The sequence below is a fragment of the Lissotriton helveticus genome, chromosome 8, assembly GCF_964261635.1.
Source record: "Lissotriton helveticus chromosome 8, aLisHel1.1, whole genome shotgun sequence".
NCBI lineage: Eukaryota > Metazoa > Chordata > Amphibia > Caudata > Salamandridae > Lissotriton > Lissotriton helveticus.
The window spans coordinates 926,067,760-926,091,976 of record NC_136069.1 but is presented as its reverse complement, the minus strand read 5'-3'; the positions used below and the strand labels follow the sequence as shown (position 1 = coordinate 926,091,976).

Genomic DNA, 24,217 nt, shown 5'->3' with positions numbered 1-24,217 from the left:
ACTGCAAGGCCTATCTCTTCTATAAGGTAACATTGGTATTACCTCATTACATCTTTTAAGTGCAATTCCCAATTGTGAAGAGAGAGACTTTTCAAGTTTGGTATCTCTGAACTCCCAATTTAAAATCAGAATTTACGGTGAAGTCTGATTTTAAGTTGTAAGTCTTAAAATGCCACTTCTAGAAAACTGGTATTTTCTTACTTTAGCCATTTGGTTCCTGCAGCCTGGCTCTGAATGCAGGATTGGGGTGGGTGACAGCTGGGCTTTGTGCAGTCCCACTAGACAGCCAGAGAGAGAGAGCTTAGTTGTGACTGATGGACATCTACATCCGAAAGGGCCACCCTGGGTAGGATGGGAGGGAGGAGCTGGACAGAGCCTCACATTTACACATGAATAGGCTGTGTACTTTACCCCCATAAAGGGCTGCATACCCTCTGTAGTGAGTTCGGAGCCAGAGCAGGAAGGGAGCACTTCAAAGACCTCTCTTTGAAGGCTCTCTCAGTTAAAAGGCACATCTGGGTAGAAGTACTGAACCGTTGACACCACCACTCCAGTACACTTCTGGACCCGTGTAGACTTTACCAGGAGGACCTGCTGTGCTTCTAAAGGACTGCCATTCAGCTGGACTGCTGCTTTGCTGGACACCTGCCTCGCTGTGTTGTCCTGTTACCTGCTGTCCCCCCTTCCTGGGTGAGAAGGACTGGGCCTTCATCACTGACTCCAAGGGCTTGCCTCCTGATTTAATGTCTCAGGGACATAAAAGACTTCCACCATACCTGCATCTGCACCTGGACTCTGCCATCTGTGAGTCTGCCCTGCCAAGTGGTGCCACAGTAGTCTTCGACCCTTGGAAGTGAAGTCTAAGGTGCTCATTCAGCCAACTCGCACATCCTCAATGGAACCGGCGCTTTTTAGACATTTTGAGGATCACAAATGCCACATATTCGCCTTTGTGTGGATTAGACCCAGCAGATCCTCATTGTTGCATGAAGCGGACCTGGCACATCTCCTTCGGAACTAGCGCACCACCCTCTGAATCGACGTATCCTCTGCTATACGAATAGAACAGGCGCATTGCATCGGGGCCAGCTCATCACCATCAGAGCTGACGCATTGCCGACTTTGCATGGAAAACAACAGCACATCTCATGTGTTGTGGGATCATAACCAACGCTTCACCTTGGCTAAACCCTGCATCTTCTTCGACGTCAACACAAACTTGGATCAAGGCACTTATTTCCAGCAGCTCCAAGTGGATCCCTGTATCCGGTTTGCGCTCCAGTGCAGTCAGCCGGAACTTTCGACTTTGCAGTCCAGCGTCACCAGATATCCTAAATAGGCGCTTATTGCTTCTAAGCGCTATTTTACAGTTCTTTCTTTAACAATTTATATCTCAAGTTCTACTAATTGGATTGTTGTCATTTTAGTCTTGTTTTATTTATTAAATTAAGCTCTATGTTTCTAAACTGGTGTGGAATCTTTTTGTGCGGTGTTTTCACTGTTTTACTGTTTGAAGTGTTGCACAAATACTTTACACATTGCCTCTTACGTTAAGCCTGACTACTCTGTGCCAAGCTACCAGAGAGTGAGCACAGGTTAATTTAGGGTGTGTTTGTGACTTATCCTGACAAGGATTGTGGTTCCTGCTTTGACAGGGTGGATACCTCTGCCAAACAAAAACTAAATTTCTAACACTTTGTGAACAAGATTAATTAGGTGAACTTGAGCGATAGGTATGACGGTGGCACCTCGACCTTAAAAGAGACCTATGGTGAGGTCCAGTGTGTCGGGATCAAGATCTGGAGTACCTTGATGAAGGTGCCACTTGTGCCGGTGATTGTGGTGGTCGAGAAGGCATGGTAAGTGTTATTACTGCTGGAAATGCTGCTGGAATTAACAGATGTGGTGGAGGAGGTGATAAACTGTATGAAAGACCCTTTGTGAGGCGTGGGAGGAAGATACTGACAGCTGACTCATGAAGATTGGCACAACACACTACAACCCAAAGAGATGGCCATTTCCTCGTTACCAAATCATACAATTTAAGTACCTTCAAAAAGATTATTATTTCCATGTTGAGGCAACCAGGATACTTGTTTCGGATAGTTATGTACCCTATGCTTGTGCCCTAGCAAAATTTCTATTTTGGGCTTGGGCTATTCGAGCCAGAAAGCTTAAATACTCTGTTTAATTTTTTCTTAAACAATATTTATTCTAGTAAATGCTGTACTTCTGGTTATCAACTGGACATGTATCATTAATTTTATTATTACTTTTAAACTGCTTTTATGATAATGACATTTTATCGAAATAAAGCTTTTTGACTTTGACTTTGATTATTCCAAACGAGGACTCTGGTAGATGGGCCAGGACTATTCCTTGAAATGCATGAAGAGTAAATTCCACAATAGTACACGGTGTGGAATGTCAGTTCATTCAAGGATATGTGGATCTAGATTCTTGATTTCCTCTTGAGAATCCTCAGATGGATTATCCCGCTTTCCTCTAAAGCCACCTGCATTGCATGCACTTGAGGGCATAGAAGTCAATCACTACCTCAAGGCCTTGGTGAACCTAGGTATAATATTGGACCAGTTGGACACTTCCCAGAATTGGAGGGCCAAGGTTTCTCCCCTCCAATCACCAACTGACTCCAAGGAATAAATAAGTATAAGGGCCTCGAAAGGCCAATCTTCCGAGCATGTAATGTCCCCAGAAACATCAGAAGATTTGGGAGCTCTGGCAAGAAAATGTAAGTTGTCCTTAATCCTAAAATAACCTAGACTAATTGCTCATAATGGGGACATTCAAAAGAATTGAGACTGTGCTTTTGTTCATGCATAGTCAGCAATTATGGTTCTAATGTCATCAGATAAGTGCCATACTGACTATACCTATCACAGTGGAGGCATTATTTGTGTCCATTACCGCCCCAGGGAAATACCAATAAAACTGAAATATAAAAAAAAAGAGCAGTTTGGAGCTGATGGAGGCCAAACATAGAACTTGAGCCACATGAGTGAAAGTATTACGAAGAGCCAATATCCTGATTTTTCCCCTTGTGATCCAGGTGTTTGTTTCTTTGAGGTCCCAGATTAGTCAACATTCTTTTTGAGGATCTTTAATTTGAAATAAGTAGCATTATTAGAAGCCTATGTTCCTTTGATGTTTTGGAGCTTCCAATCCACCTTTGTTGATCAAAATAACACAACTTTGTTAGAAAAGCCTGCACAAGATAATGGCCTCAAAACTGTTATAGTGTAATGAGTGGAAATCAGTGGAATCTGATCTTGAACATAATCTACACAATATTAAGTACTCAGTTGCTTTTTTTGTTTCTTTTGGCATTCTTGGAGATGTTTGGAAATAGTCTACCCATACATGTGTGTTTGGGGGTACTGGTCACCAAAGACTATAAGTTTCCCTTACTGCATTGCAAGTGGTACTGTAATTTCCACTTCATGTCATGAACCCAATGTGGAATAAATTGCCACCTTTTGGAATGGATTCTGGGACAAATCTTGTTTTTTTCCTAGAACTACTCAATTCAAAGTCTCTAATTTAGTTGTCAATCTTTCATTGCACGGCGATCTAAAAAGAGAGGGTTGGTCTAAAATCTTCTACTGTGCCTTAAAAGGGGAATGGGAAATGTAACCACAAAAACCTCTTCATCAAGACCCCAGCTGATGGATCTTTCAAATCTTTTACTGCACTGATGGTTAGGTCTGAAGTGGTCACAGCCTCCTTCTGAAATGTTAACACTTTGCAAACTATGCAAATGGTAGACAATGTTGAAAGTAATATATCCAACAAAAACAGTTCTCCCCATGCACTTCCTATAATTATTTAATGTTCAGAATAATTATTCATGCCAGGTACAGCCCTTCACCTGCTAATGTAAAAAAAATTCAAACCTTCAAGTTCTTGGCTACATCCACTGGCAGATGCGAAAACACTGCTTCTAGACTGTTCTCTGGAATGCAGAGATTGTTGAACCGGAGAATTGGTCCCGCTCCTCTGCTGCTCATGCCTAAAAAACAGCACAATTACTCCACTCTTTTTCTAGAAGTAGATTTAACGTAGTTTCAATATTAAGAAGCAATCAGATACCATAAAGTCAACATCAGATTTCGCAGAGAACAAAAAAAGCCTGACTTAAAATGTGCGAGTGCCTGGCATGCAAAGTGCAGCAATCAGAGGCAGAGGTTTAAACCAAATGAGTGCCCAGTACCATGGGAGGGGGCGACTGCTCCGGTTTTAAACTGGCCAAAATGGGCTGTTGGGGTCAGGTTCAAGGTCACGTCTGATTAACTGTAGACGAACGATTGAGAATGTAAAAGGTAGTTGGCCTGGTCCACCAATCCATGGGGTCCAAGACCCTCATAAATGGGATACGTGACTAAAGGTCGGGGATAAAATTCGACATACCCAGCCAACATCAGTTACGGTAGGAGCGGACATAGTCTTTAGACATAGGCTTCAGGTACTCAAGAGGAAGGTATGCAATGTTTTCTCATATATTGTTAAGTACAGTTGTGAGTTGTGTTGCAAGTAGGCGGGCACCAGCTAGCAGTGAAAGGAAAGTGGACAATCAGAATTGGCAAACCTTGAAGTGAGGGTTCCCATGCTCGTGGCTCTCTAGGAGGCTAAATGACAGGGATGACAAAGTGAAAAGAGGCATCGCACCATGAGGTATGTATGCTCAAGGTGCTCCTCACTCATGCCCCAGGATGTTGAGCAATAGGTAACCAAACTGCTGCTAAATATTTCAAAGTAAGTTTGTAGGTTGGGTGAATGCTAGGTGAATGGTTGACGGTTAGCCATGACGAGCAGATGAGCCCTTCATATGGTGTCTTTCTAGGTCAACATTTGCCTGCAAGGTGTTTTATTGTGAAAGGGTATAATCACATTATTATCTTGTGTGACATATGATGTGAAATCTTTATTACAAAAGGACACATGTAATTTTACCAAAATATATAATAAAACTACGGCTAGTTTTTCTCCACTAATAAATCTGTGGTCTTCATGATGTTGGAATGGTCCTAGTTGGTAGTGGCACTAGTTTATGATGAAGCACAAACATTAGTTTAAGATGTAGAGATTTCAGTAAATACACTGCAAAGTTGCAACTTGCCAAATGTATCTTGCCACACAGGATTTGATTGCATAAAGCTGCAGGGAGAAATTATCAAGGTCTTCCACAAAATCCACCACTAGGTCCAATCTCAATCTTAAAGTGCTTCACGACAATTGAAGCAACCTTTTCTTAACTTCTTGACAAGCACAAGACTATATGGGATCTGAAAAGCTTGGGGCAGAAATATTGGACATTTGTTTGAATAAAATGAAAGGCATCTCTGGCACCACTTGAACACTAGGATCTGAAACCAGGACCCTGTTGAAAACCTAGTTACCTTGTGAAAGGTTCTTTCTGGTGGATACCTAAGGAAAATGCTACTTACCAGTATGCATCTGTTCTTGGCATGTAGAGCTGCAGAGTTGTACACTGTGCATAGATCGCCACCTAGTGTTGGGCCCGGATGTTTGCAGTTTGTTGTTGTCCTGAAAAGTTCTTTGGAAGTCACGAGTTAGGTGACTCCTCCTTTGGACCCCATTGCGCATGGGCATCGACTCCATCCCCAGATTATTTTTTGCCATTAGGGAAACGATGGAGCTTTGCAAGTACAGGAAGGATGCCCGTGTAATTTGTATCTAATTAAGGTAATACTGGAACAGACAAGGGTAGCCGGGGAGGCGGGTGGGCGTGTACAACTCTGCAGCTCTACATGCCAAGAACAGATGCATACTGATAAGTAGCATTTTCCGTTCGAGGCATACGAGCTGCAGATTGTACACTGTGCATAGATTACATAGCAGTACCCACTCTTAGCAGCGACCACCCCTATCTGTTGCAGTAGTTTGGAATAATGTTTTGAGAACAGCCTGGCCCACATTAGCTTGTTGTTTTGTTTGCACATCTACACAATAGTGTTTTGTGAATGTGTGCGATGTAGACCATGTAGCTGCTCTGCAGATGTCATCTAGGGGAATGTTCCCTAAAAATGCCATTGAAGCCCCTATCTTTCTGGTAGAGTGGGCTTTAGGAGGAACAGATAGCGTACGTTTAGCTTTTTGGTAGCAAATCTGTATGCATTTGACAATCCATCTAGCTATCCCAGATTTTGAAATGGGATTACCCTTATGTGGTGGTGAGAAAGACACAAAAAGTTGTTTTGTCTTACGAAAGGGTTGTGTCCTTTCTATGTGGTATAGCAACGCTCTTTTGACATCTAATATGTAAAGAGCTCTTTCTGCAACTGACTGTGGTTGCGAGAAGAAAACGGGCAGTTCCACAGATTGATTGAGATGGAATGGAGAAATTACTTTAGGCAGGAATTTCGGATTAGTACGCAGAACAACCTTATTTTGATGCATTTGCAAAAAAGGTTCTTGAATGGTTAGTGCTTGTAGTTCACTAACTCTGCGTAGAGAAGTAATAGTTACTAGGAATGCAACTTTCCATGTTAAAAATTGTAATTCACATCTGTGTAGGGGTTCGAAGGGAGGCCCCATTTGCTGTGTGAGAACAACGTTTAAATTCCATACAGGTGAAGGTGGTACTCTGGGAGGAATTATTCTTTTAAGGCCTTCCATAAAGGCTTTAATGGCAGGCACTCTGAACAGAGATAGATGCTGTCTGTTTTGCAGATATGCTGCTATTGCAGCAAGATGTAGTCTAATAGACGTATAGGCTAAGTTACATCTATGAAGATGCAGTAAGTAACCTATGATGTGTTGAATAGCCACATCTAAGGGATTAATATTGTTGTTATGACAATATATTAAAAATCGTTTCCACTTGGCTGCATAACATGCCCTAGTGGTAGGACGTCTAGCTTCTTTAATGACATTCATGCAGTCTGGAGGACGGTTTAGATACCCAAATTCTAGGACTTCAGGAGCCAGATCGCAAGGTTGAGCTGAGCTGGGTCCGGGTGTCTGATCTCTCCATGGTTCTGTGTTAAGAGGTATGGAGACATGTGCAATTTATGGTGTGGTACTACAGACAGTTGTAGCAGTTTGGTGTACCACGGTTGTCTGGCCCACGTTGGAGCAACTAGGATGAGAGTCAGAGAATGCTGCTGCAGTTTGCGTACTACTAGTGGCATGAGTGGTAGAGGTGGAAAAGCGTACGCAAATCTGTTTAACCAATTCATCCATATCGCATTGCCTTTGGACAGTGGGTGTCGATATCTGGCGGCGAAGCTTGGGCATTTTGCGTTTTGTGGTTGGCAAAAAGGTCTATCTGAGGTTGTCCCCACATCTGAAAGAATGGCTGAAGAACTTGCATATGAAGTTCCCACTCGTGGGTCTGTTGTGTTTGACGACTTAACAGATCCGCTATAGTATTTTGTACTCCTGGGACATATTGGGCTAGAAGGAATATGTTCTGAGGTATAGCCCGCCTCCATATATCCTGTGCTAGTTGAGATAGTTGCAGGGAGTGCGTGCCTCCTTGCTTCTGTATGTAATACATTGCTGTCATGTTGCCTGTGCGGACTAACACAGCTTTGTTTGCTACTTGCTTCTGGAAAGCTTTTAGTGCTAGGAATACTGCTAGTAACTCCAGATGATTGATATGGAGTACTTTTTGTTGCAGTGTCCACCTGCCTTGCATGGTGGGCTCCCCAGCTGGAGAGCGATGCATCCGCAGTTAAGATTATCTGGGGAACTGGCTTTAGGAACGGTTTTCCCTTGGAAAGGTTTTTGGTGTTCCAACACTGCAGAGAGCGATGAGTTCGACCGTCTACCAACATTAGGTCTGTAAGTGACCATGAACCTGGTTCCATTGACGTGATAAGCACGCTGGTAGCGGACGCATTTGAAGTCTTGCATGGGGTACTATGAAGATGCAAGAGGCCATCATCCCTATGAGTTGCATGAACACTCGTGCTGGAAGGGAGTGTTGTAGCTGAAACTTTGTTAGGAGAGTTTGCATGCTGGCTATCCTTGCTGGAGTGGGATAAGCTAGCGCTGTTGAGGTGTTTATTGTGGCATCAAGGTACTGTTGTACTTTGGATGGCTGTAGATGAGACTCGGTGAACCGCTAACCAAACCCTGAGAAACTCGGCAGCATATTTACCTGGTAGCACCAGCCCACCCTCTGGTTCCTGATACCGCCTGCATCTCCAGCGGCCCTGCCGGAACAACAAACGGCTCTCTTGGTCTTCCCCTGTGGGCTCCTTACATCGGCCCGGGTCCACCCCCCGCCGCCAGCGACGCCATCACACCTAGCGTCGCGGCCGCCGAGAGGGGGGACTACAACCCACAAGAGGCTTTGCGGCCGACGCCGCACACCTGCAGTCGACGCCCGGAGGCGCATAAAAACAACGCCCTCCTAACGGCAGAGTGAGAACCGCTAACCAAACCCTGAGAATCAGCAGCATATTTGCCTGGTAGTACCAGCCCACCCTCTGGTTCCTGATACCGCCTGCATCTCCAGCGGCCCTGCCGGAACAACAAACGGCTCTCTTGGTCTTCCCCTGTGGGCTCCTGACATCGGCCCGGGTCCCCCCTCCCCCCGCCGCCAGCGACGCCATCACACCTAGCGTCGCGGCCACCGAGAGGGGGGGGACTACAACCCCCAAGAGGCTTTGCAGCCGACGCCGCACACATGCAGTCGGTGCCCGGAGGCGCATAAAAACAACGCCCTCTCTCCCGCGACGCGGGACGCGCGCACGCGAACGCCTGGCTGAGCCCGGGCAGAGGGCGGGCCGTCTTTGGCCGTCAGTGGACGGAGGGGGACGGGACGGGACGGGCCACCCCCCTTTCACTTCCTGAGGAACCACCTACCGATAAAGCCATATCCCACAAGGTACTGCACCTATTGAGATTGAGATTTAATTTCCTTGTTGCAAGTACTTTACTGGACAAACTGGAGGTGGCATTGTTGATGTGATTAGGACTCTGTGGCTTTTCTTTACACTTACAATCAGAGACTTCCATCTGAAGAATGAGTAATCGGGGGGAAAAAGTAAAAATACCAGCCACACGATCAAATACCAAGCTGCAGGCTGCTGAATCCCAGCCCCTCCCCACTTTGACTGCAATTGACAAAATGCTCCAACAATCGGTGTTGTGGCTACTGCCATTGAGAACACCGAGAGAAGGCTATTAATACCACCAACACTTTTCACTCAAAATCAGGGAGGTGATATCTCAATCACCATGACTGACGCTCTGGAGGCAAATTCATACCCGACATCATCGTATGTGGATTTGCCCTGCAGTCAGATAACCCATTGAGACTTCTATAGATGCCCAGGATTCTCCGATCATCTTGACCCCTCCCTCTCCTGCTATAACCCCGAATCCACGCAAATCACACCCTAGGAAAAAGAAAGAAAACACTCCCAAAAAATTGGGCAAAAATAATTTGGCTAATCACAACCTGGGGACCCCGACTGCTAACCCATCGCTCCAGACATCTGGAATACCGTGCTGGGTCACCAATATGGTGGCCGACCTACAAGCATGTCTCGAACGGACTATTGTCACTCAACTTAAACCCTTGGTGTCGAAACTTGACAAACTCATCCACACTGTAAACAGCAAGAGTGTAGAGAAAATAGAGCCAGCCAAGCCACAGGGAAGTGTTGTATCTTCTGTGGGTGACACCACCCTTAAAAACGCGCTTAAAGGTGGGGTATACGGGGGGAAAAATCCCATTACACAGACCAATAACTCAGGAGTTACACCAAACATTAATAAGCAGGCACACGACCAACCTCATCCTTTGCCGACTACCAACACTTACGACCAAGCTTATCGAGTAGTGGGAAATCAGAAAATCCCCAGAGACAAAGCAACTCCAATGACTAATGAGGGCGTAAAGGGGGGTAAATCCGGCTCATTGGAGAAAAGGAATATAACAACAAGAGCTATTCCCTATCAGCTACCAACAATAAACTTACCCCCAGAAGCCCAACCGTATGTGGTAGCACTTGCAGGAGTTCCATCTTTAAGTGAGGGGAAAAGAGAAAGGGAGAATGAGTTAAAAAACAAGTGCATTCAATGGCTTAGTGTAAATAGACCCTTGCCATTAAACGTTTCAGGTGAAATACTGTCGGCTAGAAGAGTAGGCTGGATTGGGAGGGGACCAAAGACAGTAGCAGGAGACGTCATATTTTGAATTTCAGGGACACCTCTGCTGTAGAGTATATCTGCGACGCCCCACTATATACACTAAATACCCAAATATGTCCATTACATCTTTCATACTTCTACCCTACTCCTAGTTTGGAACCGCCCCACCCCAAAAGACCATATTACAACAGGGGCTGCCAGCTTCCATCAAACAGAATACCAAATGGGCGATTAACTAGGGCGGGTATGTTTTCGTGCAGTCCCCTCTTTCCGCTCCAACCACATTGGCATAGGTTTAGTGTGCTGGAAGAGGTGGACTGACTTAGCTCAGGGGTAACAGAGGAAAACGAGCCATCATCCATTCCTAGGGAGGAGTTAATAATCCGCTCTTCTTCTAGGGTGAAGATTAGTGATAAGGGGAACAAGGAAATAAATGTTCCTGAAAAAATAGTAGAAGGATGTCTAAAACTGGTTTCCTGGAAGATAGCAGGGCTAAAAAATAAATTCCTTTCCCCAGAGTGGGCCGCCTTTATGGCAACATATGACATCTGCCTGATGCAAGAGACTTGGGCACTGGAGGAGAGCACAAGCTCGACCTTCGCAACCTATGATGTTCTGGCAGTGTCTACAGGCAAAGGTCGCCCATCGGGTGGGTTATCAATTTGGATAGGCTCTCATTTGGGAATACAGGCGACCCAAATCCACACAAATCCCCGGGATATCCAGTGTGTTTTGCTAAAACCTCCAAGCAAACCCCAAGTAGCCATAATAAATATATACTCGAGGCCATCTAAGAATGGGCAAGAGTCAAATACAATTAAAGCCCTCAATTCCTTTATTCTTGCGCTAGACCCCTCCGTTACAATAATTGTCGCAGTGATTTTAATTGCCAATTTGAACCGCTGGGCACCCTGGAGTTGGGTGAACAAGATGAAGTAGATGCACTGTGGCACATACTCGAGCCTAATATCACTCCAGTCAGAGCATGGACCCAGTTAGCGCTACAAATTAAATCTTTCACCCTTGCAACGTCCTTGCGGGCGTGCAATGGAAGAATGGATCCCGACCGCCCAAGGCACAACCACGTTTAACAGGGCAAATAAGGTTTTCATCATTGACTATGTTATGGTGGAAGCGAAAAATTGGGATAAGCTGACGGAATTTAGGGTTGTGCAAAGGTATGATAGTGACCACAATGCCTTGGTTTTAACTTTTAAACCGGGTCCTTTTGGTCTGACAAACCCTGTCCTTAACCCTGACATAGAGCCCCCTCCGTTCATGGTCTATAATAATAGAAGGAGGGTTAAATGGCCTCACTTAGTAGAGTCCCCCTCACAGCTTGCAAAAATATATCAGCTTGCAATTCCCTTTATAACTCAGATGAGTGACTCGACTACCGGGCAGCATGCAGTAGATACACATAGGCAGCTAGCAGTGGCATTGGGGGAAGTGTTTTACCCTCTAAGTAGGTGTAAGCGGCACATTCCTAAGACGCATCCCTGGTTTGATGATGCCTGCAAGAAATTAAAACAGGAGCTTCTTGCGGCAATCAAATCCAAAGATAAAGCAAACATCAGGGCAATTAGATTGTCCTATAAAAAAGAGATCACCAGGGGTAAGAGAGAGTGGGAGGAAGCTAGGTGGGAAGAACTGAGAGGCGCTCTCCTGGCAAAGGACTCCAAATTATTTTGGGCATTAGTAAGTTCTGGCGCGAGAGAGGGAGGAGAAATTCCCCTACCAAATATCGCCCCATCAGTTTGGGAGGCGCACTTTGCAGCGCTCTATACAAGCCCTGAGACTGGCACCCTTGAACATACAATCAGGGCCTGGATACCAGAGACAGACATTGCCCCTGGGACTCCATTGGCCACAGACCTCCCGCACGAGTGTCGACTGCGGGGGGCCTTGGGCTTGGACTACCAGATGGGTCAGTGGGACACGGGGGAGAGGATGGGCTCTGGAAACGTTGAGAGCAACTCACTTAAGGAAGTGGAATCTGCGGTTGCCAGGCTGCTTCCAAACAAAGCCCCAGGTCTCGATAGGTTACCAGGCGACCTTTTCCGATCCCAGCCAAAAATATGGACACCGTACCTTGTTGTATTGTTTAATGCGGTCCTCAGGGGAGCTAAGCTCCCAGATTCCTGGGCGGGCGCTGAAATCGTCCCCATTTTTAAAAAGGGATGCCCTTTAGTTCCATCGAACTACAGACCGATTAGTCTTCTGGATACTACCCAGAAACTAATGGGCCGCATCCTTCTGGACAGAATATTGGGATGGATGGAGGAGTTTGAAATATTAACTACCCTCCAGGCAGGTTTCAGATCCGGAATCTCGACCCTGGACCAAATTTTTAGGCTGCAGGTCCTTTTCTGGAAGTCAGTAAAAATAGAGGGTGGCAGCCTCTATCTTGTTTTCGTAGACCTGCGGGCCGCTTTCGATCTTGTGCCCAGGGAGAGCCTATGGAAGGTCTTGAAAGAACTGGGCCTTCCGCCCTATCTACTAGATGTCCTGAAGCGTTTCCATGCTGGGAACTTTGCCCAGGTGAGGTGTGGGAAGAATGGAAAATTATCTGCACGTTTTCCTGTAACTAGAGGTGTTCGACAGGGCTGTGCCCTGGCCCCTACGCTCTTTAGTCTTTATATCAATGGTTTAGTGGGGGAATAAGCTAGAGTCAGGGATAGTGATGCCCCGTGGTTGGCTACAGGTCGGGTGCCCGCTCTGATGTTCGCAGACGATACTCTGTTGTTGTCGCGAACATCAACGGGCATCCAGTGGGTTCTGGACGGGTTTGTTTCTTTTTGCGCCTCGAGGGGCCTGGAGATAAACTTGGAGAAGACCAAGTTCATGATCTTCGGTCCCCCGAGGCATACCCGCCCGAGCCCCGTGCTAAATGGCACCCCGCTCGAACGGGAGAGAACCTTTGTCTACCTGGGTGTCACCCTGACTGAAGATTTTGGTTGGGGGCCACAGGTATCTATATCCACCCTGAGGCTTTCGCAGATCGTAGGGGGTATAGGCAAGTTTAAAAAAACAACCCAATTCAAGCCAGTTACCCCTCCCCTAGAGATCTATGGTGCCCAAGCTAGGCCAACTGTGATGTATGCCGCAGAACTCTGGGGTTATACAAACACACAAAGCCTCCTCAAGGTGGAGCAGGCCTTCATGAGGAACTTGGTGGGTCTTCCCCAGAGTACCCCGCTCATACCCCTGAGACTAGATCTAGGTCTAGGTCTAGAGCCCATTACGGAACTGTTAGCCGCTCGACCTCTCCTATATTGGAGAAGGCTCTGCACAGTACCGGAGTTATTGGATTATAGAGCCGAATTCTCTGTAGTTTGGCACCGGTTGAAGAGCAAGAATACACCTTGGTTAACACACATCAAAGACCTTGCATACAACATTGGCCTCCCCCAACTATGGGAGACCCCGGAGGTGAGCTGCCCAGCGGTACAGAGAAAAGAGCTGTTGGCCTCTTTGAGACATTATAACTTGAGTTTGCTATACAGCTCGACAACCATGGGCAGGCTAACTATAGAATTTCTGCAGGTGAAACTCGCACCCAAGAGGGAGCAATTTTTGGACCTAATACAGCCTTTGTTAGCAAGGAAATTGTACACCCAATTAAGACATGGCTGTCTGCCTATCGGGGCATTGACTTGTACATGGGCTGGACGAGAAGTTGGAATCTGCCCAGCTTGTAAAAGCAGTAAAGAAGACATTGTCCACGTTCTGTTCTTCTGCCCAGCCTATAGTAAATTACGGAGATGCTGGTTGGCACCGTTGTGCAGAAATTTGGGACTTAAGCAATGTGCACAAGCCTGCAGAATCTTAAGACATGACACCTCCCCCCTCATTGTGTTCTCTGTTTCCCGCTACCTATATGGTATGTGGCGTAGAAGGTCTATCTTGATTAACTGTGATAAACTCTGTTGACCGCTACCTCTTTCCCTTTTTGATAACTTACTGTTTAATAATTTTTTAACCCAATGTTTTTAACTATTTATGTATTCCATCTTAGCGCATGTATGTATTTTATTTGCACTTTTATGGTCCATGACCGAAATAAAGTTATCAAATGAGACTTGGTGTGGTTTATTGTGAACCCCAAGTTGTGGAGCAGCTGGATGGTGGCATAAGTGTGTTTTACGCATTGATTGTGTGAGCTGGCTTTTATGAGCCAGTCGTCGAGGTACGGGAAGACATGGATGTGCTGTCTTCGTAGATGCGCTGCCACCACTGCCAAGCACTTGGTGAACACCCTTGGTGCTGTTGTGACTCCGAATGGGAGTACTTTGAATTGGAGTGCTGCCCGTCTATTACAAATCTGAGATACTTCCTGTGAGCTTTGTGAATGGGAATGTGAAGTATGCGTCCTTGAGGTCTAGAGTAGCCAGGATGTTGTCTTGTGACAAGAGAGGAAGGGCTTGCTGGAGTGTGATCATGTGAAAATGGTCTGACTGTATGTATATGTTTAGCGGTCTGAGGTCTAAAATAGGCCTTAGAGAGATGTCCTTCTTTGGAATTAGAAAATATAGAGAGTAAACCCCCTTGTTTTGCTGGTGCAGAGGAACTAGTTCTATTGCACTTTTTTCTAGCAGAGATACTACTTCTTGCTTTAACAGTGATAGATGTTCTTGTGACATTGGACGCTGTTTGGGTGGTATGTTTGGGGGTGGGGGGGGGGGGGGGGTAGATGTCAGTTCTAGACAGTAACCTGACTGAATAATTTGTTGCACCCACCTGTCTGATGTAATGTTGATCCAGGCAGGCAGGCAGGAATTGTTGGAGTCTTCCCCCCACAGGAGTAGAATGTTGGGGGGGGGGGGGGGGGGGTGAGGGGAGGAAAGTCATTGGGTAGGGGTAGAGGCAGAGCGGGAGGTGTTGTTTTTGCCTCTGCCTTTGTTGTTGTTAACCCTGAAACCCCCTCTCTGGTAGCCCTTAGTAAATGTGGATTGGCTAGGGGTTTAGTAGAAAGAGGAGGGACTTTCTGAGGAGTAGCCTCTTGTGTTGCCTCTGTATGATGAGCGACGAAAAGAACGTCTTGGAACTTGCTGCTGCAAGGCTCCCATAGATTTTGCTGTGTCGGTGTCTTTTTTCATTTTTCCTAAAGACACGTCAACATTTGGGCCAAATAAATGTGTCTCATCAAATGGCTGATTAAGGATGGAGTTTTGTACCTCAGGTTTAAAACCTGAAATACGTAGCCAGGCATGTCTACGTAGTAAGGTGCTGGTATTGATTGCCCTTGAGGCAGCATCTGAGGTGTCCAGGGCACAACGAATGGAGGTATTAGTAATATTTTTACCTTCTTGTGTAAGTTCGTTAGCTCTGTTTTTATATTTGTCTGGTAGGTGCTGCATTATGGACTCTTGTTCATCATAATGTGCCCTGTCATATCTTGCCAGCAACGCTTGGGTGTTGGCAATGGGCCAATTGTGAGCTGCTTGTGCCGCAGTTCTTTTGTCAGAGGCGTCAAGGAGCTTAGATTCTTTGTCTGGTGGTGAGGCTTCACCTGTTTGGGAATTAGCACGTTTACGTGCATTGGACACCACTAAAGAATCCAATTGTGCTGGGCCTTTAATATAAACTTGGTCTGCAGGGGCAGCTTTATATTTTTTCTCAATGCAAGGATTGAGGACCCTAGTTCAGACGGGGTCTTTAAAAACCTCTGTTGCGTGCTTGATGATGCTCTTAAGCATTGGTAAAATGGCAGTAGACCTTTGTGTGTTGTCAAAAGTGTCTAATAGAAAGTCTTCCTCCACTGCTCGGTGTGTAAGTCCACCCCATGGTATCGTGCAGCCCTTTAGACTAGTAGGTTAAAACCTATGGTGTCCTCTGGTGGGGAAGGTCTGGAAGGGTATACATCATCTTGTGGGACATAAGGCACATCAGGGGTGTTGTAATCATCCCATGGATTAGGTGACTGAGGAGGACTATTAGTCTGTGCTGGGTAATGTGCACCCCCACCTTCATAATCAGAATCTGTGTGTACATCATCGTCTGGATTAGGAGATGGTGTAGGTGAATGATGTGGTGGAGGTGGTGTAGGAGGAGGAGGAGGAACAGTATGGGGAGGTGGTGGAGAAGGGACCCTTAATGGAGAGGTTGCAATGTCTCTTCTTTGCAGGGGAGGAGGTGCTGGCGCCTCAAGTGGTCTCTTCTTGGAGCTGAGAGTCAATTGTCCAGTTTTAGGATCCTTTACAAGAGTTTTTTGCTGTGGATCCAGTGTAAAAAGTTCCTGTGAGCAGGGCAGATCCTTTGGCGTCGGAATTTTCGGCTCCGTAGGTTTTTTAGGCACCGAGTCGGTAGCTGGCTTAATGGGCCCTTTTGAAGTGTCTTTTTGGTTCCGAGGGTTTTTTCGGCTCCGATGCGTGTGATTCTGGAGTTTGGTGGATTTTTTACTCGGCTCCGAGTGCGGTTTCGGCATCGATGAACCGCTGCCAGTCTTCGGCGCCGTGTGCTTGGGTGTCGAAGCAACGGTCGACGTGGAAGAGGAAGATGGCTTTTTCTTCAGTGTCGGTACTGGGTCGGCACCAGAAATAGGCTGGCTCGAGCCCAAACCGCCTGAAGGCTTAATGGGCTTCTTTGCCGGGCCCGACGGCGGGACGTTGGAAGCAGTCTCTCGGTGTGCATCCGAGCCCAAAGGTGGGGGTGTGACCGAAGCCTTGTTTGAGGGTGTCAAGGAAGGGGTGGGGTCGACGGTGTTCCTTACGACCCGTTGAGCTGGAGTGACTTCCTCGACGTCAGAGTCTTCGGCATCTGAAGATCCGATACTCTGCTCGGCGTGCCGGTGTTCTGGGACGTCGACGCCCTCTTCGAAGATGTTGTCGGGGATCGAAGCTGACGAGCGAGCCATAGTTCTTCGAGCTCGTCGGTCCCGAATGGTCTTCTTGAAGCGGAATGAGGCACACCCCGAACAGTCTTTGGCCTTGTGCTCCGGTGAGAGGCAAAGGTTGCACACCTCATGAAGGTCGGTGTGGGGAAACTTCGACCCACATTGAGGAAACGTTTTGAATGGCGTCCATTCCATGAGCCAGAAAGTGAAGCCTAGGTAGGCCCGAAGGCCTTCGTCGCCGACCGGAATCGAACACTTCGAAGTCGTAGAGAATCACGTCGATGTGAAGCGCGATCGAAACAATACCGTCAAACTGGGTGAGGATTGCGCGCCAAAGGAAATTCGGTTCCAAACCGAAGCGCAGGAAACACATCCGAGCCCGATGGCGGAAAAAAACTATCTGGGGATGGAGCCGATGCCCATGCGCAATGTGGTCCAAAGGAGAAGTCACCTAACTCGTGACTTCCAAAGAACTTTTCAAGACAACAACAAACTGCAAACATCCGGGGCCAACACTAGGTGGCGATCTATGCACAGTGTACAATCTGCAGCTCATATGCCTCAAACATATTTCTTACCTTCTGAATATCTCCAGACATAGACTGGGTCTGGAAACCTTTCAGATTTCTCGCACAATTATATGGAGCACAAGCTACACGTCAGCACTGGGACCAGCATCATGGTGATGTCAGTAGAGTCATAAAGTGCTTACATTATTAGTTTTCCGTTTATTTTTTCAGTGCAAGAGGTGATAGAATGACACCAATATCAATAAACATAACGGTGAAGTGCAATAAATACTTGAAACTATTATGCAATTATAGAAAGAACAATAACATTGAGGCCTTATAGAAAAGCTAATGGCCATCCTTCAAGATGGGGAAAAGGGTGCAAAAAAAGGTGAAAAATCTGCAGTTAGATAGAGTACACACAAGAAAGAATGTTATAGAATGCAATTGGCTTTCTCCTGATGGATATTTCTACCTGCAGATTCTTCACCTTCTTAATAAATTTACAAACTGTACATATTTGGAGATGGGTCTTAAAGGGATAACTATAACACAAAGTCCTGGAGACCAGGAGGAGGAAAATGGCCAGGACTTCACACTTCGGAAACCTAGCAGTAGTGCTTCACAAAAGTATGAAGTTATGTCCATGTTGCTGCTCTGCAGCTATCACCTACAGGAACTCTCCTGGCCAATGCCGAGGTGGGAGACTTGGCCTTGGGGGAATGAGCAGTAAGCCACAAGATGTGTTGTTCCTAACAGTAAGAAAGAAGAGGGGGAATAGCTCCTATAAGGGGCAAGGGCCCTTATAGGAGCTGTAATATCTCCCATAGAAAAACAATAGCACAAACGGTGTGAGTGACATACAGAGTTTTGAGGGAGAGAACAGTACACCACCGATGAGGAGTGAGAAAAGATACAGGAAAGAAAGAGAAACCTAGCCTCCTGTGAAATAAGGATACCAAACATGGAACCAAACAAACAGGGGAACTTGTCTCCCAGTGGAACAGAACTGAAAAGAGCAGTGACACAACAGCTAGCCGACGGGTGCAATGGCAAGATATGTATAACACCCCTGCCACCGTACAAAGCAACAGCAGTGGCTGTTCTCCAGTTCAGTAGGTAAGAATAACTAAGGTCAAAATAGATACAAGAATATCAAACTACTGAAAATGAACAACACCAGGAACACAATAAAGTAGAACAAGCATTTGCAATGCAATAGGTCTCGCATTAGGAAAGTGTGAGCTATTGGTATTGTAAATGACACTTTTTTTTTTTAATATGTGTTGGCTTTGAAAATATATAAATTAATAGCATTGTTATTCACAAAGCCAATAGCTTACACTTTCCTAATGCGAGTCCTATTGGCTATGGCAATGCTTGTTGGTAGCAAGCAAGGACAGTGCTGTTGTGGTGCTGAGTGATGATGTGGTTGGGCTGAGTGATGTTGTGGTATATTAGAGTGATGTGGTGGTGTATTAGAGTGATGTGGTGGTGTCCCAGAGTGATGTGGTGGTGTCCCAGAGTGATGTGGTGGTGTCCCAGAGTGATGTGGTGGTGTCCCAGAGTGATGTGGTGGTGTCCCAGAGTGATGTGGTGGTGCCCCAGAGTGATGCGGTGGTGCCCCAGAGTGATGCGGTGGTGTCCCAGAGTGATGCGGTGGTGTCCCAGAGTGATGCGGTGGTGTCCCAGAGTGATGCGGTGGTGTCCCAGAGTGATGCGGTGGTGTCCCAGAGTGATGCGGTGGTGTCCCAGAGTGATGCGGTGGTGTCCCAGAGTGATGCGGTGGTGTCCCAGAGTGATGCGGTGGTGTCCCAGAGTGATATGGTGGTGTCCCAGAGTGATGCGGTGGTGTCCCAGAGTGATGCGGTGGTGTCCCAGAGTGATGCGGTGGTGTCCCAGAGTGATGCGGTGGTGTCCCAGAGTGATGCGGTGGTGTCCCAGAGTGATGCGGTGGTGTCCCAGAGTGATGCGGTGGTGTCCCAGAGTGATGCGGTGGTGTCCCAGAGTGATGCGGTGGTGTCCCAGAGTGATGCGGTGGTGCCCCAGAGTGATGCGGTGGTGCCCCAGAGTGATGTGGTGGTGCCCCAGAGTGATGTGGTGGTGCCCCAGAGTGATGTGGTGGTGTCCCCGAGTGATGTGGTGGTGTCCCCGAGTGATGTGGTGGTGTCCCCGAGTGGTGCCATGAGTGATGTGGTGGTGTCCCCGAGTGGTGCCATGAGTAATGTGGTGGTGTCCCCGAGTGGTGCCATGAGTAATGTGGTGGTGTCCCCGAGTGGTGCCATGAGTAATGTGGTGGTGTCCCCGAGTGGTGCCATGAGTAATGTGGTGGTGTCCCCGAGTGGTGCCATGAGTAATGTGGTGTCCTTGAGTGATGTGGTGGTGCTTCTGAGTGATGTGGTGGTGCTTCTGAGTGATGTGGTGGTGCTTCTGAATGATGTGGTGGTGCTTCTGAGTGATGTGGTGGTGCTTCTGAGTGATGTGGTGGTGCTTCTGAGTGATGTGGTGGTGCTTCTGAGTGATGTGGCGGTCTCCCAGAGTGATGTGGCGGTCTCCCCGAGTGATGTGGTGGTGTCCCCGAGTGATGTGGTGGTGGGTGATGTGGTGGTGCCCCCGGGTGATGTGGTGGTGCCCCCGGGTGATGTGGTGGTGCCCCCGAGTGATATGGTGGTGTCCCCGAGTGATATGGTGGTGTCCCCGAGTGATATGGTGGTGTCCCCGAGTGATATGGTGGTGTCCCCGAGTGATATGGTGGTGTCCCCGAGTGATATGGTGGTGTCCCCGAGTGATATGGTGGTGTCCCCGAGTGATATGGTGGTGTCCCCGAGTGATATGGTGGTGTCCCCGAGTGATATGGTGGTGTCCCCGAGTGGTGCCATGAGTAATGTGGTGGTGTCCCCGAGTGGTGCCATGAGTAATGTGGTGGTGTCCCCGAGTGGTGCCATGAGTAATGTGGTGGTGTCCCCGAGTGGTGCCATGAGTAATGTGGTGGTGTCCCCGAGTGGTGCCATGAGTAATGTGGTGTCCTTGAGTGATGTGGTGGTGCTTCTGAGTGATGTGGTGGTGCTTCTGAATGATGTGGTGGTGCTTCTGAGTGATGTGGTGGTGCTTCTGAGTGATGTGGTGGTGCTTCTGAGTGATGTGGCGGTCTCCCAGAGTGATGTGGCGGTCTCCCAGAGTGATGTGGTGGTGTCCCCGAGTGATGTGGTGGTGTCCCGAGTGATGTGGTGGTGTCCCCGAGTGATGTGGTGGTGTCCCCGAGTGATGTGGTGGTCTCCCAGAGTGATGTGGTGGTCTCCCAGAGTGATGTGGTGGTCTCCCAGAGTGATGTGGTGGTGTCCCCGAGTGATGTGGTGGTGTCCCGAGTGATGTGGTGGTGTCCCGAGTGATGTGGTGGTGTCCCCGAGTGATGTGGTGGTGTCCCCGAGTGATGTGGTGGTGTCCCCGAGTGATGTGGTGGTGTCCCCGAGTGATGTGGTGGTGTCCCCGAGTGATGTGGTGGTGTCCCCGAGTGATGTGGTGGTGTCCCCGAGTGATGTGGTGGTGTCCCCGAGTGATGTGGTGGTGTCCCCGAGTGATGTGGTGGTGTTCCCGAGTGATGTGGTGGTGTCCCCGAGTGATGTGGTGGTGTCCCCGAGTGATGTGGTGGTGGGTGATGTGGTGGTGCCCCCGGGTGATGTGGTGGTGCCCCCGAGTGATATGGTGGTGTCCCCGAGTGATATGGTGGTGTCCCCGAGTGATATGGTGGTGTCCCCGAGTGATATGGTGGTGTCCCCGAGTGATATGGTGGTGTCCCCGAGTGATATGGTGGTGTCCCCGAGTGATATGGTGGTGTCCCCGAGTGATATGGTGGTGTCCACGAGTGATATGGTGGTGTCCCCGAGTGATATGGTGGTGTCCCCGAGTGATATGGTGGTGTCCTCGAGTGATGTGGTGGTGTCCTCGAGCGATGTGGTGGTGTCCTCGAGCGATGTGGTGGTGTTCCCGAGCGATGTGGTGGTGTCCCCGAGTGATGTGGTGGTGTCCCCGAGTGATGTGGTGGTGTCCCCGAGTGATGTGGTGGTGTTCCCGAGTGATGTGGTGGTGTCCCCGAGTGATGTGGTGGTGTCCCCGAGTGATGTGGTGGTGTCCCCGAGTGATGTGGTGGTGGGTGATGTGGTGGTGCCCCCGGGTGATGTGGTGGTGCCCCCGGGTGATGTGGTGGTGCCCCCGGGTGATGTGGTGGTGTCCCCGAGTGATATGGTGGTGTCCCCGAGTGATATGGTGGTGTCCCCGAGTGATGTGGTGGTGTCCCCGAGTGATGTGGTGGTGTCCCCGAGTGATGTGGTGGTGTTCCCGAGTGATGTGGTGGTGTCCCCGAGTGATGTGGTGGTGTCCCCGAGTGATGTGGTGGTGTCCCCGAGTGATGTGGTGGTGGGTGATGTGGTGGTGCCCCCGGGTGATGTGGTGGTGCCCCCGGGTGATGTGGTGGTGCCCCCGGGTGATGTGGTGGTGTCCCCGAGTGATATGGTGGTGTCCCCGAGTGATATGGTGGTGTCCCCGAGTGATATGGTGGTGTCCCCGAGTGATATGGTGGTGTCCCCGAGTGATATGGTGGTGTCCACGAGTGATATGGTGGTGTCCCCGAGTGATATGGTGGTGTCCCCGAGTGATGTGGTGGTGTCCTCGAGCGATGTGGTGGTGTCCTCGAGCGATGTGGTGGTGTTCCCGAGCGATGTGGTGGTGTCCCCGAGCGATGTGGTGGTGTCCCCGAGTGATGTGGTGGTGTCCCAGAGTGATGTGGTGGTGTCCCAGAGTGATGTGGTGGTGTCCCAGAGTGATGTGGTGGTGTCCCAGAGTGATGTGGTGGTGTCCCAGAGTGATGTGGTGGTGTCCCAGAGTGATGTGGTGGTGTCCCAGAGTGATGTGGTGGTGTTCCCGAGTGATGTGGTGGTGTTCCCGAGTGATGTGGTGGTGTCCTCGAGCGATGTGGTGGTGTCCTCGAGTGATGTGGTGGTGTCCTCGAGTGATGTGGTGGTGTTCCCGAGTGATGTGGTGGTGTCCCCGAGTGATGTGGTGGTGTTCCCGAGTGATGTGGTGGTGTCCCTGAGTGATGTGGTGGAGCCCCTGAGTGATGTGGTGGAGCCCCTGAGTGATGTGGTGGTGTTCCTGAGTGATGTGGTGGTGTCCCTGAGTGATGTGGTGGTGTCCCTGAAGGATACTGGGGATAGCTGGGGACGTTCTGGGGGCGCCATCTTGCTGAGCGCTCTAGTGCTCAGGCGTCCAGGCGAGGTGAGTTCCCTATTTAAGACGACTCCTTTTGGCGAGTCGGTCTTGGGAAAGGCTTACTCGTGCAACGCTGCACTCTACATTCACCCTGCGCTGAAGCGAGATCATTTGTAAAGTAGAGCGTGTTTTTAAATAATACTCCCGTTTTGCTCATTTTGGTTGTTATATTGTTTTTTAACCCCTGATTTTATTAGGTTTCACATAGCGCACATTTGCACTATAATTGTGCCCCTCACCGCTGTTTTAGCGGATTTACCTGCAGTGACGTGGTGGTGTCCCAGAGTGATGTGGTGGTGTCCCAGAGTGATGTGGTGGTGTCCCAGAGTGATGTGGTGGTGTCCCAGAGTGATGTGGTGGTGTCCCGAGTGATGTGGTGGTGTCCCAGAGTGATGTGGTGGTGTCCCGAGTGATGTGGTGGTGTCCCAGAGTGACGTGGTGGTGTCCCAGAGTGACGTGGTGGTGTCCCAGAGTGACGTGGTGGTGTCCCAGAGTGACGTGGTGGTGTCCCAGAGTGACGTGGTGGTGTCCCAGAGTGACGTGGTGGTGTCCCAGAGTGACGTGGTGGTGTCCCAGAGTGACGTGGTGGTGTCCCAGAGTGACGTGGTGGTGTCCCAGAGTGACGTGGTGGTGTCCCAGAGTGACGTGGTGGTGTCCCAGAGTGACGTGGTGGTGTCCCAGAGTGACGTGGTGGTGTCCCAGAGTGACGTGGTGGTGTCCCAGAGTGATGTGGTGGTGTCCCAGAGTGATGTGGTGGTGTCCCAGAGTGATGTGGTGGTGTCCCAGAGTGATGTGGTGGTGTCCCAGAGTGATGTGGTGGTGTCCCAGAGTGATGTGGTGGTGTCCCAGAGTGATGTGGTGGTGTCCCAGAGTGACGTGGTGGTGTCCCAGAGTGACGTGGTGGTGTCCCAGAGTGACGCGGTGGTGTCCCAGAGTGACGCGGTGGTGTCCCAGAGTGATGCGGTGGTGCCCCAGAGTGATGCGGTGGTGCCCCAGAGTGATGCGGTGGTGTCCCAGAGTGATGTGGTGGTGTCCCAGAGTGATGTGGTGGTGTCCCAGAGTGATGTGGTGGTGTCCCAGAGTGATGTGGTGGTGTCCCAGAGTGATGTGGTGGTGTCCCAGAGTGATGTGGTGGTGTCCCTGAGTGATGTGGTGGTGTCCCTGAGTGATGTGGTGGTGTCCCTGAGTGATGTGGTGGTGCCCCTGAGAGGTGTCCATGAGAGGTGTCCATGAGTGGTGTCCCTGAGTGATGTGATGGTGCCCCAGAGTGATGTGGTGGTGTCCCTGAAGGATGTGGTGGTGTCCCCGAGTGATGTGGTGGTGTCCCCGAGTGATGTGGTGGTGTCCCCGAGTGATGTGGTGGTGTCCCCGAGTGGTGCCATGAGTAATGTGGTGGTGTCCCCGAGTGGTGCCATGAGTAATGTGGTGGTGTCCCCGAGTGGTGCCATGAGTAATGTGG

The 24,217-nt window shown here is 48.8% G+C and overlaps 1 protein-coding gene across 2 annotated transcripts in view; it reads right to left on the bottom strand.

Moving 5' to 3' along the window:
• Positions 1-24,217, bottom strand: part of SENP7 (SUMO specific peptidase 7) — a 1,147,653-nt gene that overhangs the window by 966,903 nt on the left and 156,533 nt on the right. For both annotated transcript variants that reach the window (XM_078657763.1, XM_078657764.1), the window contains exon 5: positions 3,915-4,030. In XM_078657763.1, coding sequence (XP_078513889.1) covers positions 3,915-4,030 — 116 coding nt within the window. The remainder of the gene's footprint in view (positions 1-3,914; positions 4,031-24,217) is intronic.